Source organism: Cyrtonyx montezumae, unplaced genomic scaffold, assembly GCF_038088225.1.
Source record: "Cyrtonyx montezumae isolate F1298 unplaced genomic scaffold, pur_monq_1.0 scaffold_6, whole genome shotgun sequence".
NCBI lineage: Eukaryota > Metazoa > Chordata > Aves > Galliformes > Odontophoridae > Cyrtonyx > Cyrtonyx montezumae.
The window spans coordinates 9827536-9845101 of NW_027072067.1; the positions used below are offsets into that span (position 1 = coordinate 9827536).

The window sequence follows — 17566 nt, forward strand, 5'->3', positions numbered from 1 at the left end:
TCAGGTATATCAGAACAATGGAAATTCTTACTTGTTATATTAAAACATTTAAATGGAAAAGATGGGGACTGCTTTGCTTTTCTTGACCAACAGATTCAGGGTGAAAATATTTTATCTTGATTTTCATAATTGCATCCTCTTTCACGAAAGATGAACTCACAGTTGGTGCTTGACACGATCACCTAGATCTGAGCACTCTTAGTGGCAGAGCATCAGTATGTTCAGAATTAAGATTAAATTCAGTAATAATTCTCTAGAGCATAAGCACTAACAAATCAAAGTTTAGCTAAATAAGATAGACATAATTAATACAAAATATCTTATAAAATCAATATTGATTTTGGTGGTAGTGATACATCATCATGCATTTGTGCTTAACTATTTCTACAAATCAGAAATCTACACTAGCTTCAAGGTTAGTACAATGTTGATTTAGTGATAGGAATTAGCACTTTTTTGGCATATGTCTGTTAGAAGAGTTTAAACTTCTGGTTGGTATTTGAGGAGACAAATTGACAAGTAAGTGGAAGTGTGTAGTTGAGTAATAGGAAATATTGTGTTTATGTAATAAGTTATAAATGGTCTGTTGAGGTCTGCACATGTTTTGTCTTTTTAATAGACTGGTTTGAAGTAGTTGAGTGAAATAATACTTGTTCAACTTTTTTGAGGTTAACACTATTTTAAAAAGTGTTATTTTAAAAATAGTGTTATGTTAGAATTAACTTTAAATTTTAAAGATATGTTATTTTTATGTATATAGTGAAAGTATTGGGTACAAAGATATTTGTTTCTTTGAACTGACTTCTAGTTGAAAACCTGCTCGTTTACAGGTAAAAGCATGATTTCAATTTGTAGTTAATCGTACTGTCACATTTCCTGTCAAGAAAAAGCAGAGGAAAAAGGCTCAGTCTACGTCATGTCTTAATTAAAAAAAATAAAAAGTGCTTGAGTCATACCCTGCTGTATTTTACGACTGTATTAAAATGGAAAAGCTGAAGTGGCAAGAATGACTCTGATGAGCACAGCTGAATGAAATGTCTATATATATTATATATTTAAATCAAAAATATAATGTGTAAAATTCTTTATATGTAACATATACAGTTGAATGAGTTTATATGCATACATTCCATTGTAATATATAATGGCATTTAGATTATTTTGGAAGAAAAATATTGAAAGAAGATTTGACACATACTTTGAAATGTTCCATTTGCGTTAAACTTGGAGAAATCATGACTCTAAACATAACTTTTCTTCAAATGCAATATTTTTTCCATACAATCTTGAAATTTTAACTGAAAAATTTTCGTCTCAGGTCAAAACAAATGTGGTTGGAGTAAAAAAATTTAGCTTACTCAAGGTATGTTTTGGTTTGTCGAAGTAAAATACATTCATTGTCTGGAAACTGGTAAGAAATGTGAAGTAACAGTTGCAGGATTTTACGTGCATGTAATGAGTAACTGCTGGATTAAAAGTTGCAAGTATATATATGTGTATGTAACTATTTTTACTCCTCGATTAACAAAAGATTCTGAAAGTATTGGTGGCATTGTAACTGCTAAACAGATGGCTGCTTAGAAATAATTATTTCAGAGGAGAACCCTATTTCAACCTGGTTCTGGGTATGCAGGGAAAATTGCTTTAGTAGGGGAGAAGATACAAACATGTAAACAGTAATAACAGTGATCTTTTGTTTTCATGCTTGAGTTTTGGCACATGTTTTTACATGAGTAGTGGCCTAGTAATATGTTCCTACAGGCAGTGTTCTCAAGCAGGAAAAAGCATTGACATGCTTTGCCAAGAGGATTGGATTTCCTTCCATCCTTATCTCATCCATACGTGTGCGAATGTAACGTGTGTTATTAGACTTGCAGAAAGTGTCATCGGTGATTGTAGTAATATTGTTGTGCTGCAAAACAAAACAAATTGAGATTTTTAAGAAAATGAATGCGTTTACACACATACAAGTTGAGAATTGTTGAGCTTTAACTTTCCTCTTACTCTCAATTTATTGGCTCTGGTATTGATTTGCGTTACAGGTAGGTAAGAATCAAGGTTTTTCAAACCAATCAGTAAACAATTTGAGCTTGTTACTGATATTTGAAATCTATTGTTGACCAAAGATTAGTACTCTTTTTTTTATTTTATTTTTTTAATCTTTTCAATTTCTTAATCTTGGTATACAGAAATTTATGACAAATTCTTGCGTGGTAGTTAGTCAACAACTTCTGACAGCAAGGATTATTTAATTTTACTTAACTCTAGGGAGAGTTAAGACTTAACTGCTTTTTTCTCTTGTATTTTAATAAAGATAAACAGGTTGAACACTGAATAGTTGTGACCATACAGAGTAGAAGTAAACTGTTATGTTTGGAGGAGCACTATAGAGCTGAGCACAACTGCAGTGTAAAATGTCTTAGAAGGATGTAAAGTTAGGTTTGTGCAACCACTCACTCTTTTCATAATCTACTGTTAACCATAAATACTTCAAAAATACCTGAAGGTGCAGAATGCGCAGACTTTCTGGTAGGTTAAGAGGAACAGATTCCAGTGCGTTATGTCCTAAGTAGAGGTAGGCCAAATTTGTCAGTTTCTAGTGGAACAAAAGAGAGAATCAGTGCTGATATTACTTATTTTCATATCTGTTATTAGACATCTGCATTTCTTCTGAGTCGCAGATAAAGCCTATAAAGGGATCTGACAGGAAACATTCTTTTGTTGTGAATGTTGAATTCTGTTTTATCAAGAAACTCCTAGAACAGGCCTTTATGTTCTAGAAATTTCCATGTCAGTGTTCTGGTTATAAAACTTGGCACGACTTTAAAGGTGTCATTTTTTGTTATCAATTCTGTGATCCACAGGCCTCTATTAGAACCATCTCTGTGTGTGCATGAGAGAGTGAAAAAGGAAGTATGTAAGATTATATGTTAAATTTTTTAGAAGAACTACACGAGAGAGCAAGTGTACAAAGAGCTGTTAGTCCAGAGTGCCTTCACAACACTTAAATGCTTCCTTGTCCCACTTTATTTCTTGGATGCAGCAGTACAGGACAAATCAATGTGATGATATATTGGATGTTATGGTTACTCATTTTATTTACTTTGCCTACCCAGATTATGATCTTTGACTTACCTTGAAAGCATTGTTTTTGATTCCTCTGCTTTTGATTCTGTTTTGGTTTGCATTAAATGTTGTTAGTTTGGGAGGTAGAACTGGAAGTTTTACAAGTCGGTTTTCAGCAAGAGAAAGTTCTTCCAATAACAAAAGCTTTGAAAAGGCTCCATCTTCTATTTCTTCTATCATATTCCCGCTAAAATCAATTCTTCTCAGAGTAGCTTTACACAAAAGAAGTGGAAGTTTAAATACTGGACGCAGAATTACATAACATGTGAAAAATGCATGGCTTTATGTTAGATATTACAGTGACTATAGTTGTTCCACCCTACTAGTACTTAGATTTATAGATCACAAACTACAAATTTTATTTATATTCATAAATTTGATTAAATAAATGAGTTTGTGTGTGTGTATGTATATGAGATCTTTTCTGTTTGCATAGAGACAACATGATTTTAGATAACAGTAGAATTTGCCACATCTTAATGTGAAGAAGGTAGGCAAGGTCTCTGGAGTATTTGAAAGAAAGACACATGATTGTTCAGGCCTGGCTGGCATACAATTAAATTTTGTGTTTAACAATTCCTTGATGGTTTGGAAATATTAAGATGGATATGTGGGCTGAAATGGGTTTCCATATTGCCTTCATAGTTCCATTGCTAATACAGCCACTGAATTAGATAAGGCACATCATGTAAACTAGCAAAACGAACTATAAATATTATTTTGTTAATTATAGAAATTTTATTTTGTTAATTATAGCACAGTGAAAAAGAGCACCAGCAGATGAGTTATCAGGTAAACAAATTAAAATCTGAATGTTACTTACTAATGTCAGCAAAATCTGAGACAGCTATCCTTTTTATTTTATTAAATCGTGCATAAAGATATGCTGTTTCCTTTGGCAGTGGAGGTACAGCTTCAATATCTATTTCCTCACAATACACTGATCCACTTAAACACACGCAGAGCAGACAAGTAGGCAAATCTGAAAGCGAAGTATTTTGAGTTGTCAGTTAAAAGTTAATCAACTAACATAAGCTTCAGTATTCAAATTATTTATTTATTGTATCTTCTAAGATCATCTATTAAAATTTTAATTGTTCTTCTAGCAATATTTAAAACTTTGGGGTATTTTTAATCTTTTTTGTAGTCTATTTTCATACCACATCTATACACTGTTTTTACCTGAACCTGTCTTGAAATACTGTAAAGGTTAACATTATTTCATTCTTTAATTGGCTTAGAGCAGTTTGAGTTTGACTGCAACCCCGTGCATTAGATACATCTGAAAGTACTCACACTTGATATCATAATCGCTCTGCATTTCTGGCAGGGTCAAGTCTATTCTGTTTTACTCCTAGCAATTTTGTGTAGTTACATGTATAAAAACTAGTGATTATAATTCTATAATAGCTTAGGAAATCTGTTATTTACTGTGTTTTTTAAGAGCTGTTAAGTAATGAGACAAACTGTATCTACTTTAATGCAGGATAAGCCTGTTATGACTTGTCCTGTCCATCATACATGTTAATGAATTACTGCTCATTTCTTCTTTGCATTAATTCTTTTATGAATAGAGTGGTATCCATATATCCAAGGTTAACTTACTTGTATCCTTTGTGGGTCTGGCACTCAGTTCACTGTCATCTGCTTGCAGTCTCAGGCCAGTGTCAAGAGAAACATTATTTCCATCCTTTGTGTAAGAGCAAATGTTATTTAAAAAAGCAATGAACAGAATATTTCAAGATTTTTAAATAGTATATCTTTTAAAATGAGCTTCCTGTGTTGTATCATCTTGTGATATTTAATTTTTAAATTATTCTTTTACACTGGATGACTAATGCAATATTATATACCTTTTGTACATGAGCTCTTCCTTTTAAAAGACGAGACAGGAAGTTGAACTGCTACTGTTCTTTGGATAAGACCAATATTCATAAGGAAAAAAGAGTAGAAAGGTGCAGACTAGAAACATGCAGAGTAGGAAGACATGCAGACCATGTGATGATGAGGAAAGAATGTGTAAGCAATGAATGTCTACAAAAACCTGCACTTCAGGAGGCAGAAGATTTTGTAGAAAGCATGAAAAATTTGAGGGAATTCTTATAAGTTAGATTGAGTTAAAATTATATCCTTAATTTTTCTTGCATTTGAAGTTATTTAAAATTACAATGGCTTGAAAAACTTGGTTTATATACATGTTCCTTCTAGGTATTGGCTAAAATTTAGCAGTACAATTTCATTAAACTGTCCTTAAGTCTATATTAAAACCTGGGCTGCTAACAAACAGAGCCTTGGGTAATGTTGGAAAAGATAAATTTTCACTGAATACAATAAAAAGGAATTTTAGAGAAGTACATACTATTTCTAGACTTACAGTATGCATACAGTGGATCATAGTTTGCATATATTAATGTTTGGAGGGAGGTGTTGGGTTGACTGCTAGCATCATTTATTGCCATTTTTGATGGGAGATAGTTGTAGAACAGAGTAACATGTGCTGTGGCGTACTTAGCTGTGGAGAACTATTTTCTTTAAGTGTGCTTAATGATCAGGATCCTGGCCTGGGTACAGCAACCAACGAAGAGAGATTCTGTGTGTATCAGTTGCTACCACAGAAACAAATCTTTCTTTATTTTTAGCTTCTTTGTTGAGGCATGTAGCACACATATCACTTCCTAGAGCAGTGGGAAAATACTGTCAGTTTACTTTAGGTACTAACTTGGTCTCATTTATTGCAAAGTAAGTAAGTTACCACCACTTGAGCTTGAGAAATAAATATCTTGGCCAGCTTCTGTCACTGTGACCCTTTTGGCTTGTGAATCATCCGTCTCTTGGCTTTTCCTGTGTCTCTCTACCCAGGCTATAGCTCTTTTGTGTGAGTTGTTTTTGTGATGTTTGGGAGAGGTTGATCTGTTAACGATGGGACATTACCTAAATTGGACTGCTGGTGGCAGTTCAGCAGTTGAAGCATGGAGCTTCTGTGCAGAGCGAGAGACTTCCAGTATTTGATGTAGGGAAGCTGGAGTGTAAGCTGAATACACTGAAGACAAACAAGCAGCAAATCTTACAAGTTTCTGAAAAATGTTTAGTTTGCATAGCTGTGTTGATTAGGCATGTGAAATCATGATCCTGATGGGTATCGAGGCCAGTAAAGAATGATTGCTGATGTAGCATATCTGTACCAGGTGTAGGTTTCTAAAATGATATCCTGCTTGAGATGGGATCTAAGGATGAATATGCAAGTTCTTTGCAGAATACAGTGAACAACTAATTTCTGAAAGCAGGATATGTCAACAACAGAAAGAAAAAAAAAACAACACAAAAATTAAAAGCTGAACTGAATAATGTTAAATACACAAGCAATATATTCCCACCCACCCTCTTAACAAAGAAGTATAAATAGCTAATATATTGGATGTGCTTTGTGGTAAGATAAAAAAAAAATTGTAGCCATGGAACATTGGTGCAGAAGATTCTTGGATTATAGCAGCAGAAAATTAATTACTTGCATTTATAGAGTATAGTACTCTGAAGGAGTATTGATATATTTTCAAACTTCAATTCTACTTGCATCTTACTCCACATATATTAATTCCCCATACAAAATCAGACTACCATGTGACATCTAAACACTTTAAACATCTTTAGAACTTCTTCTGCAAAGTAATTGATTCATCCTGATAGCAAAGAAGGGTGTGTTATAAAGTTCAGTGTTTATATTCAGTGAGGTGAATGGTGTCAGATTGGAGCAGCTTTGGTTTTGAACAATAGGCATTGTACTTGATCACTACCTCAAATAGAGGTAGATGGTACTTCTAATGTGGGAATTTAATTTGATTCAGTATACAGTAAGGAGTTGGCTTTCTGATGCAAGATCAAGATTTTCTGATTGGGCAAGTTGAAGGAAACTATTGGCACATATTTCAGTTAGCTGAAATATTCTGGAAGCTAGGATTTCTATTATAATTGAATAGAATACTTGCCTGCATATGCAGTGACTTAAGCTGGGGACAGTGGAATTTGTACAGAACTATTTGTTGCACATATGGAACTAATTTAATATTTTGCAATGAAAACATGTCATTGGAGAACTGACCTGGTGGAAATAATGACCGATTGCATTCCTGGAATTATCTTGAGCAGAACTGTTGGCCTTTAGTAGACCTCTAGTTTATGGAGCTGCCAGCACAGACATTGCTTAGTCTGTGGGATATCTGCTGGTGCTACTTCCTTGTAGGTATAATCCTATTGTGAGTAGTGGTGTACTTTCAGAGAACAATGTTAGTAGAGAATGCCATTTGATGCTGTGCTTTGCGTGTTAAAGTTAAAATATGTAGCAATGTAAAAAAATCTTACTTGTTGATTGGGTTGTCATTTATTTGTTGAGTCATCTTAAAGGGTCTTGTTCAGAAGTTTATGAAAGATGTTACTACGTCACTCAGGCACATGCCAGATTTAAGAATTCCCAGTTAATTTCTAACATAAATATTTAGCTGCTGTTTTTTAGCCTAGCATGGAAAGCCATAATTTAAGTAAAACTGGAAAAATACTTAAAATACATATATATATATATATATATATATATATATGATATATATGATATATATGATTTTTCTATAGATGTGCTGGATTTTATTGCTTACACCACTTATTGTTTGCTCTCCCCTTTTATTTCATTATCAGACACATTTATTGTAAGGAGATGGGGGTTTTCACTGTCCCTTTCAGCTGTGGCTGTTGCACTTGATTTAATTCATTTTTGTATCTCCTGTTCCAGTGCTTAAATTTACAGGCTCCTGTGTAGAGCTGCAGCAAAATGGTTCCGAGTTGACTGTTTGACCGTATGGGGGTGCTAGTGAGTGTCACAATGTATTTTTATTGTTAAAGAGTCTCAAAGTGTTAACATGGTAGGTGACATCCGCAGCCCTGGACGTTCTGGAGTACCTCAAAATTGCAAAATCAAAACAAGCCAAAATAACCTGGGGGAGGGGAGAAAAAAAAAAAAGCAAAAAACACGATAGCTTGAGTAAAAAGAAAAGCTGTGGTCGATAGCTTGAGTAAAAAGAAAAGCTGTGGTTTAGAATGACAGGTTGCATATTGTAAAATTGTTTCAAGTATTTATTTGATATTAAATAACAAAAATCAGTGGAAAAAATTACCCTCTTTAATTTGAATTCAAACTTACTTTATTAATACAACGTCACTCAAACTGTCTAGCTGGTATGCTAGTATGTATCCCTCTTGAAACTCCTAAAACAGTAGGCACACAGTTACAGCAGAGTTAAAATCAGTGCTTTGGTGTTAGTTGCAAAAGCATGTCTTTTTTGGGGCTTCTTGGACTATAGCAAGAGTATTGTTTTTGTGGTTTTAATTTGAGTGGCTTTCTTATTTCTGTAACTGTTCTGTGTTTTGCCATTATTAAAAGGCTTCTCAATAAAGACAGACATGTAACATCTTATTCGTTTATATAATGTTTAGCAGTTAAAATATTAAACTGATTATATAAATAAAATACCTTTCTTAGATCCTTGGACAGCATTTCATAATCCTGCTGGATCAGGCTTCCCGTGGCAATGTCAGTATCATAGTCATAAAACTTGCTTGAATCTTGCTGTGTAGGTGGTGCTGACTTCACCAAAGGTACAAACGCAACCAGGAAAAAAGTAGCCTGCAATGTCTTCATTTTTCTCACCAAACAATGTACTTGCTTTCACTGAGCTGGTGAAGGTCTGCTCGTGTGTTGACTGTGGAGAATACTTTCTTTGTGACTGGAAATGAAAATGCAATCCGTCAAAACAATATTTAAAGCCTAGAGAACTAGTTGGCAGAGGTTTCTAACGCATAAGGAACATGGAACAACTTTTAACTCTTGGTATTCTTTAATTAGACTGAAGTATTATAAAAAGGTGTTATTAATGTGAAATGAAACTAGGAAATAATTAACAGCCTTTTCCAAACTAGCAAAGAAAATATTACCTATCTGCCTATTTGCCAGAGTGTTATTTCTGCTAAAGGACTTTCTGCTAAAGCAGGAGGATTTTGTAAAGCATTTTATTAAACACTTGGCATATATATGTCTTAACTAATTAAAATGAGAGATTTTTCTCTGTTGTCAAAATATGTTGCTATAAAGCATTTGGATTTGAAAATCTTTCTCATTGCCTTTGTCTTTACGTTTCAAAGCAAACAGCAAAATATAATCTTCCCTCCCTCCCTTTCTTCTCCCTCCAGTAATATTTTACAGGTTGTACTCAGCTGGGGTTGGAATGGAGGCTATAAGTACTATTTTAAAGCATTTTAAATACCTACACAGTATTTCTTAAAATCTATCTTTACTCAGCATTTTGCTCTGCTTGCTGTAATTAAGTGCTTTATTTAAGCTTTAGGTTCATGTGCTTTAGGTGAAGGTACTTTCAGGAAAAAAAAGTCCACCTACCGTTTTAGCAGATTCCAAGTTCTTCTGTGACTGTGTCCTAAAACCAGCTATTCTTTTAGGCATATGTTAAACCAAAGTAGACTGATAAAAGAGTAAAGTTATGAATTGCGTCCAGGTTGCAATACAATGAATAAGTTTTCCAAGATTGACAGTCTTAAAAGTGCTTTCCATGGGGTAAAAAATGCTTTGCCAGCATTCTGTCCCTAGGGTAAGAGGTAATATCCTGGAGCAGGGGGCTGTACTTAGATTTAACATTTGCAAATGTTATCCAGTCTGGTTCATCCTACGTGGTAAAGCAGTAGTTTTCTGCTGTGTGGTGACTTACCCTTTCTAATTGCGAAGGCTTTTTCTCTGAATCGAGTATTAATTGTGCAGGCTAGAGTTCTGTAACAAGGCATGTGTTATCCATTTTGTTTAATGGTTTAGCTAAGAAACAAAGCAGCTGCTTGCTGACTGAGACAGAGGTAGAGCCAAAACATACGTATACTATATTAGTCACATTTTTATGAGTGCTTAAATGTTTCACTACAACTTGTATATGTTTAGAGAAGTTTCACCTAAGTAAGAAATGGCAGCTTTTCAGTCTGAAGAGTTTTGGAAACAAAAAGTAGCTTTTAGAATTTGATGGGTGGGGCTTGAGTGAGCTAGCTGAGATTTTTTCAGCCAAGTAATTCACATCTAAGTGCTTTACTGAATGAATTGATACACAATTTGTTTAGAAATTGGGTTTTGCAATAAATATTTATTGCATGTTCTATTTCAGTTTTATAAATTACTTATATTGCCCAGGTGTAGAATTTTCATATGAACTAAATGCAGTTTTCTAGATTTCCAGTGCATTTCTTCCTCCCCCATCCTTTTCCTTATTATGTACTTTTGGCAATCACTATAAATGGGAGCCAGATGAGCAACCAGAAAGTTTACAAAGTAGATTTTCTTGAGTATTTATAAAGTATGTGTCAATGAAACCTATTGAAAATATACTCAGATTAATATTTCCCTCTCATCTTTGTGGGCTTTTTTGTTTGTTTGTTTTGTTTTTTAACATAGCGCTGACAACTAGAATAATGTTGAAGATAAACAGTGGACATATTTAGATTTTCCTACAAGTCCTGTCTTGTTTAGAAACCAGATGTTGGTAGTAAAAGTGTAAATGCAAACTGTTATAGTTAGGGCCTGCAGCTTTCTCTAGGATAATGGTTTTTCTGTAAGTATATCACTAAAATGTAAAGGGAAGAATCTCAGTAATGATGGAATCTGGATTCTGAATCATACTGGTTGCTGTTGAGATGAACAAAAGGGAAGAAGTTTTTAAGTGTTTTGTGGCTAAGATATTAACATGTTTTCTGCTGCAGAATGTAGGAACTTTCAGTTGAGAGGACTCTGACAGAAAAGGTAGATTTCCTAGAAAAAGGACAAAAAAAGTTGTAGCTTGTCAATGTCATCTTATCATCTGTAATGGTTACATTGCACTTTTCAGAAGCAGTTCTGGTATCTCTGCTTTGTAGCTGGTCCCTTTCCAACCACCTTCTTCTTTTCCTCATCCTGCTGAACGTCCCCATTAATACTTTGTCTGACTGTAAAACCAACATCTTTCAGTGCTTGTGTGTAGGCACATGGTAAATACTCTATCACGAGTATACTTAGTATTTTATGTCATGCTGATGATGTGTAAGATAATAGTGCAAGAAAAAGAGAAGAGGGTTTGTAATGCTTGAAGACTTGTGGTTGCATCTGCAGAAAACAGTTTCAAAAGCCGGTTCATCAAGATCACTTAACACAAAAACATTTTGTAATGTATGTATTCACTGTTGCTATCCAGGCATTCATGAACATACAAATATCTTTGAAGACTGATGTGCTAATTAGTTAGTCATGCTGTCATCAAGGTTTACCTTAGTGTACAGTTTTACTATCATTTAAAACAGGTAGTGCCAAATAAAGTAGTAGTCCCATCCCATGATTAGTCTGTCATCCCTTGTACTGGCAAGTACTTGTATCAGCAAGTGAGAAATTTCAGATAAATTAGTTTTATCTGAAAGGTTTTTTCATCTGGATTTGTGTAACAAGTGCTCAGTGCAAAGAAGGGGATGGCACAGGTGACTGCAAACAAGGACTAAAAACTGCTTTTTAGAGCTTCAGCATTGCTTTACTCTTGCTCAAAATAACTTGAAATGACCAAATTATCTGGAATAAAAAATGTGGTTCATATGCATTGGCAATAGAGAAGCCAGTAATAAGCGTTCACCATGGCAAGCAGAGAATCCTCTTGAGACAGTTTTAGCACTTAGATGTATTAACTGTAGGTATCTCTATTTACTAGAGTTTACTTACAAATCTGAAGTGTAATTTCATTTCTAAAAAGCTAAGCAAGCTCTGTTAAAAAAATTGAGCTCCAGTATTTCAAGAGGGCCTTGAGAATGTGTTCAAGATACCCTTTCTCATTTGTCAGGTGTACCTTACTTATCTTCTTCTTTTTAGCTGTTGTATCTTATTTATACAAACTGTCTTAAAAGGGAAAATCAAATAAAGAGAGACATTGGATGAGTAAGGCTGGTAGGCATTAGAAAGATATAGGAGAGGAAGGAGAAAGTTAAGGTAGCCTCTCCAAACCATAGATATTTCTGATTATATGCTCTTCACCATCTGGGGAGAAACCTAGTACCTAGGAGTGTTTAGCGTCCAAAACAGGCGAAGTGAAAAATAAAGCTGGAAATATCCCAGAGGAACAGAAAATAGATTTTTGTTTTGCAGGCAGAAATGAGAGGGAGTTTTGTGGATTATTTGAATTGGCTAATTTTCAGCTCTATCTATTTATCTTGAGTTTTAAGTGTCCTCATATCTCAAGATTTGCTCAGAGCTTCAGGCTGAACTGTTTATTTCTGCTCTTAACCTTCTGCTATGGCAGATCAAAAAATAACTCCAACTTCCTTTAAGAAAAACCAAGTGATTAAGGGGCATACTGCAAAAGCTGCCATGAGCAGTTCTTACCCAGCGTATGTTGGCAGACAAAATGAAGCCAGTTTCAATGATAGGGCAGTGCTCTCCAATTTCTGTGGGTTTTAGCAAAACCCAGTTCTCATGAATACTAACATGTCAATTAGTTAATTTAGTTAATTAGTTAATTTAGTTAATTAGTTAATTAGTTAATTTAGTTAATTAGTTAATTTAGTTAATTAGTTAATTTACCATGATGGAGTTTAGTACTTTTTGTTTAATCCTTAGTTGTTTAGTACGAAAATGTTAGAAGAAAGCTTTGCTATCCTAATTCATTAAGGTGTAAGAGAGGACTGGTTGTTGATAATTCTCTTTGAGGCGCTTGTATTGTTCCCGGTAGAGCTCCACAAGGACTGAGCTAAGCAGAGCTGGATTTCCAGAGGAGAAAGTCATTGTATTCTTTGAGGCTGCTGGTTATAAGTGACTTTTCCTGGTTGCCTGCAGCAGGGACTAGCACTGTCTGTGTAGATACTGGACTGTGCGATGGTAGGCAGAAGGCTGGGAAGAGGGAAGAATTAAAATGAAAACAGAAAAGCAGCCTGTGTTAGCGGCCTGCTACGTCATAGCCTGAACCACTGATTGAGCACCTGAAGGAAAGACACGCACAGCCCTGGGAGCACAGGTGAAGGCAATTCACCTATGCAACCGGAAGGGGGTGAAGTCAGGCTCCACCCCTTTCAGACCTCATTTGAGGGCTGACTGCTACTGAGGAAGGATCTTTTGTTGGAGATCTCCTCTTCTAGAGTTTTTTCCTTGTGAGCCTAGATCCTTGGAGACAGGTGAGCGCTCATCTTCCTTCCTTTTGTAACATCTTGTCTGTGCTGGTCCCTTTGCCTTTACGTGGCCTTATCTCTGAGGTGCGTGGGTTAACAGAGGTGGCTCTGAGGCAGCAGTAGGAAGTGTTCCATAGAGTTGCTGTCAAGATTTTCCTTATGAAGTAAAGCACGATGGAGCATTTATATTTAAATGCTCAAATTAGTTCTATGTTTGGGAGAAGATTATATGTTTTTACAGCTGATTAAGGATATTGGCCTTTGTCATGTATTATGGTCCCTAAAGGACCAGGTTGGCGAGTTGTCTGTTTTTCAGTTTTTTATTGTTTTTAATGTTCTTAAAATAATGAATCACCCTTTATTGCTTAGCTTCATTATGGTTACTGGAAGTTGTAAGAAATGTACAATTAGTTGTAAGGCAGCATAATGTCTGTGCTTATGCTGGGTTTCCATTCCTTCTGGGAACAAAAAGCCAAAACAGAGGAAGTAGCCTCCTGGTTTCTTCTTGAGCAATGTGCAGAAATTAGGTTCAAAGAATGTAGGAATTGTTGTACAGAACATGTTAAGCAAAGTATATTCCCATTCAGCATCCTTGGGGTGGTTCTGGAAATAGTATTAGAACTAAGATGAACACTCACCTTTATCTAAAAAGCGAGCTTAAAATACTCAAGATTCTGAATGACTGAAGAAGAACTGGAGATAACGTAGAATGTATGCATAAATACCTTCACTGTTTTGTTTTGTTTTAATGAAAAAGTTAGAACTGTTTCCAAGAATCTGCTATTTAGAATAAGTTAGGGTCACGGTTGGAGCAACCAGCTGCAAAACAGAGACAGCTGGAAAACGGCCTAGTGATTGTATGAGCATCCTTCCATATGTTTCTGATTTATAATCAGAATTTTTTAAAGCTGAAGGCATTCCATTTATTCTTTGTACTTCTGCAAAAGGACTCCTTGTATCAGTTACTGAGTTCTAAATGAATAAAGCACGTCTTAAAATAAAGTTCACAATTGTAATTAGAAATCAAATTATCTTAAATACAAATTGTAACAAATACCACTGTCATTCACTCAACTGCATATATGCTCTCTTAAACTTTACCTATTTATTTATTATCAGTTAAATCCTGATTTAAAAGCCAACCTACTTCAATTTATTATAAATACTTAGAATCACTTATCAAATGGAAGTGACTCTTTATAACATTATCCTTGGTTTAGAGCCATTACTATATGTTCACTAGAGATAAGGTTCCAAGACTCACTCACCTTATATAGGCATTTTAGTTTGTCCTTGTCATATGCTTCTTACGTTATTCAGAGCATCTCCTCTATTTTCTGTACTTACAGTTAATCATCATATTTGTCTCTTTTGTCCTTCCTCTATTAAAGTACATGAAAATACAGTTAATTTGTGGGTTTTTTTTGTTGTCAAGATTAAATTTATGATATAAATTGCAAGATTAAGTTATTTTTATTTAAATGGCCTAGATGGTTAGAAATGTAAATTTTAGACAAAACTTAAAGCCTCATAGGATATATCTGTGTATTTGTCAAGTTTTATAACTTCAGATATGTATAGGTTTATTGCTGGAAAGTTTATATTACCTGTACTAGCATTGGGAAATGGTTATGGCATCCTTAAAATCTCTTCTGGCACATAATTTTTTAATTTAAAAAATGGTAAATCTTTTATTTCATGTAGAAAATTCCTATGTTTATTGCTTGCAGTGATGAAGTTGGGAAACAAAGAAGGAAATTGGTTCATGCTATAGGAGTGGAAAGTGGATATGTTGTAAGAAGTCGGAAAGCTTGAAATGTAAACCATCTGTTGGCTATAAAGGAGTTTCTGTCCTAATCCATCTAATTTATCAGAATGCTGAAGTAAATGTCTCAAAAAGTAATCTTCATAAGTATTAGAAGCCAACATTCAAAAGCTGAAAAAGGAAAAACAAGCTCCTGCTGTTCTGAGACTGAGGGAAGAAATGTAGGCAGTTGACTTGAAACTATTATTACTTTATTTTGCTTTTTTTTCCACTGAAATGTATCTTGCAGTATAGACAGTGAAAAAATCTGTTTGTCAGTGGTGTTGTAGCTTTGAGAGCTTTGGTTGTGTAAACAAAAGGCTAGTTGTAACTGAATGTTTTCCAGAAAACCATGAGTTTTTCTCTGTAGGCTTACATAGGTATCAAAATTTTAAATAGGTATCTGCAGTGCTCTAATAAAGCCTTGCTAATTATTATGGACTGTAAATAATACTTAGCTTAGTATTTAAGAAAGTTCTATCCTTGTTTTCATAGATAAGACTTCAAAAGACAGTTTGTCTGAATAGTTTGTCCAAAGTTGGAAGTGGAATTCCATGTTTATCAGTTACCGTGTTTCTGATCAAATTTATGCTAGTATTTTAATTAGGCTCAGGACCACATTTTTGAAATGAATCTTCTGATAAGGCCAAGTCCCTGTATTTTTATTTGTATCACAGAATTTGTAAAAGTACCTGAACTTGGTTCTTTTCTGGTTTGATAGACTGGTAGATGTATGTTCTTGGGGATGTACCTGATGTACTGCTAATGGATTTTGTTAGTTGCCTGGGGCTAGTCTGGAATAAACATTCTCTCCCTCAAAAACTGAGGATGTCTTTCATGGCCTCATCACAAGTATTTTGTGTATAGATGCACTCTTAGTGCTTCACCTTAATTGCTAATGCAGGCACTGTACTGTAGGCCAGGTCAGGCATGGTTTCTGTATTTAGTGGCTCTTCTGTAATAATTGGCCTGTTTGGTACTTACTTAGTTCTTAGCTTAAGAATCTGTTTTCTTTTGAAAAAGACTGAAAATATAAATTACAGAGCAAGCACCTGGGTAGCTCAATGGGTCACAAATCTATAAGTGAACAGCAGAACGGTGTCTAGTACAAGAGCCAGTGCTTAATCTGTTGCTACTTTCAAGTCTTGCTCCTGAGTGATGGGAGTCAGACAATGATTTTTGGTTTCAGTTTTGATGTGGAGCTAGTGTTATCTTTCCCATGGATATCACTTTACATTTAGTAAACAAAATTTAACGTTATGTTAGCATCCTGGAAACAGGCAATTTTTCACCAGTTTTTAGCATTTTTTTTGTTGCCGTCTCACTGATCAGTCCAATTAGGCTTTTTTTTTTTTGCAAGTAGTATATAGAACTAATCTAGGCCTTTTTCAAGACTCCTACCAGTGGACTCCCTCTATAACAAAAACTGACCATTTATTCTTAAGCTGTTTCTTATATTTCATTCAGTTTTGCCTATTCTATCACCTCCTTGTGGCAGCTTGTTTCCAAAATGTTTCAGACTGTTTAAATGTTTGGAGGAGTTTTCAGGTTCCATGTCAATGAGATTAATGTAATAGTTAAGACTTTAGGCTTGTCTTTTCAACTTTAAGAAACATATGCGACTATTTTCTAAAAGCTTGACATTATTGCAACTTCAAAAAATAATGCTAAGCAGGAGGTTTTTGATTTTATATATTTCTGTTTATATACATAATACACCTACTGTAATTGAGCAGTGATCTTTATTTAAAGCTGAAAAACTTAAAACAAGTGATCTGCATTTTGTGCACTGTTCACTTAGTCTGAAAGATAATTATTAAGATTTTTACAGTTAGTATACTATGTGTTTATATTAATAAAACTATAAAGTAACAGATGCTTTTATTTAAAAGTGTATATAATGTACATTAAGATTTTGAAGAGTATTTAAATATAATGAATACACATATGTTCCTCAGTGAAGCCAGAGGTTCTTGAGGTTGATAAATGTTGGGTCCTTTGTTTGTTTTTTAAACAAAGGAAGGTACATTCTGAAAAGCTGAAGCTAGTGGTTTACAGAAGGGCACCTGATCTTCATGGTAGCTACATGTGTGAAAGGAAAAAGGAAAACAGGTGGAGGGGCTGAGGAGAGAAAGAAGATTGAGTTAGTTCACATAAGACTCCAAGTTGCTTATGATATAATACATTTTGTATGCACGTATTTTTCAAAGAGTTTGTTCTTAAAGACTTGGTTATATTTGTGTGCTTGTGAGGACTTGTGTATTTATATTTATAAATTAATATTAAGGTATTTCAGTTTGTTAGCATATTATCTGTTGCATCAAAAACCAAAATACTAAGAAGGGCTTCAAGACATAATGTTTTTAGAAAGCTAAAACTTTTTAGAAATTCTAGTACAAATTTGCTTGTTGATTAATTAATTGTTGATTT

General features: G+C 34.4%; 2 protein-coding genes across 3 annotated transcripts in view; one reads left to right on the forward strand and one right to left on the reverse strand.

Moving 5' to 3' along the window:
* CENPP (centromere protein P) overlaps positions 1 to 17566 on the forward strand; it is a 112072-nt gene that overhangs the window by 13737 nt on the left and 80769 nt on the right. The window lies entirely within an intron of this gene.
* Positions 1361 to 9973, reverse strand: OGN (osteoglycin). Of its 2 annotated transcripts, none has more exons than XM_065749321.1 (7): positions 9888 to 9973; positions 8642 to 8894; positions 4732 to 4816; positions 3950 to 4108; positions 3136 to 3338; positions 2501 to 2596; positions 1361 to 1912 (listed from the first exon to the last, which is right to left on the reverse strand). In XM_065749321.1, the coding sequence occupies exons 2-7, from the start codon at positions 8807 to 8809 to the stop codon at positions 1742 to 1744; spliced, it is 882 nt and encodes a 293-aa protein (XP_065605393.1). In that variant the 5' UTR covers positions 8810 to 8894; positions 9888 to 9973; the 3' UTR covers positions 1361 to 1741. The 2 variants fall into 2 exon arrangements, with proteins under 2 accessions (XP_065605393.1, XP_065605392.1); XM_065749320.1 differs by lacking the exon at positions 9888 to 9973 and adding an exon at positions 9563 to 9720.

Coding starts and splice junctions, on each gene's coding strand:
- OGN (XM_065749321.1), bottom strand. CDS start 8,809: ATGAAGACATTGCAGGCTACTTTTTTCCTGGTTGCGTTTGTACCTTTG. Junction 4,817..8,641: donor TGTCCAAGGATCTAAGAAAG/GTATTTTATTTA, acceptor TCTTACACAAAG/GATGGAAATAATGTTTCTCT. Junction 1,913..2,500: donor TGCGCATTCTGCACCTTCAG/GTATTTTTGAAG, acceptor TTTGTTTTGCAG/CACAACAATATTACTACAAT.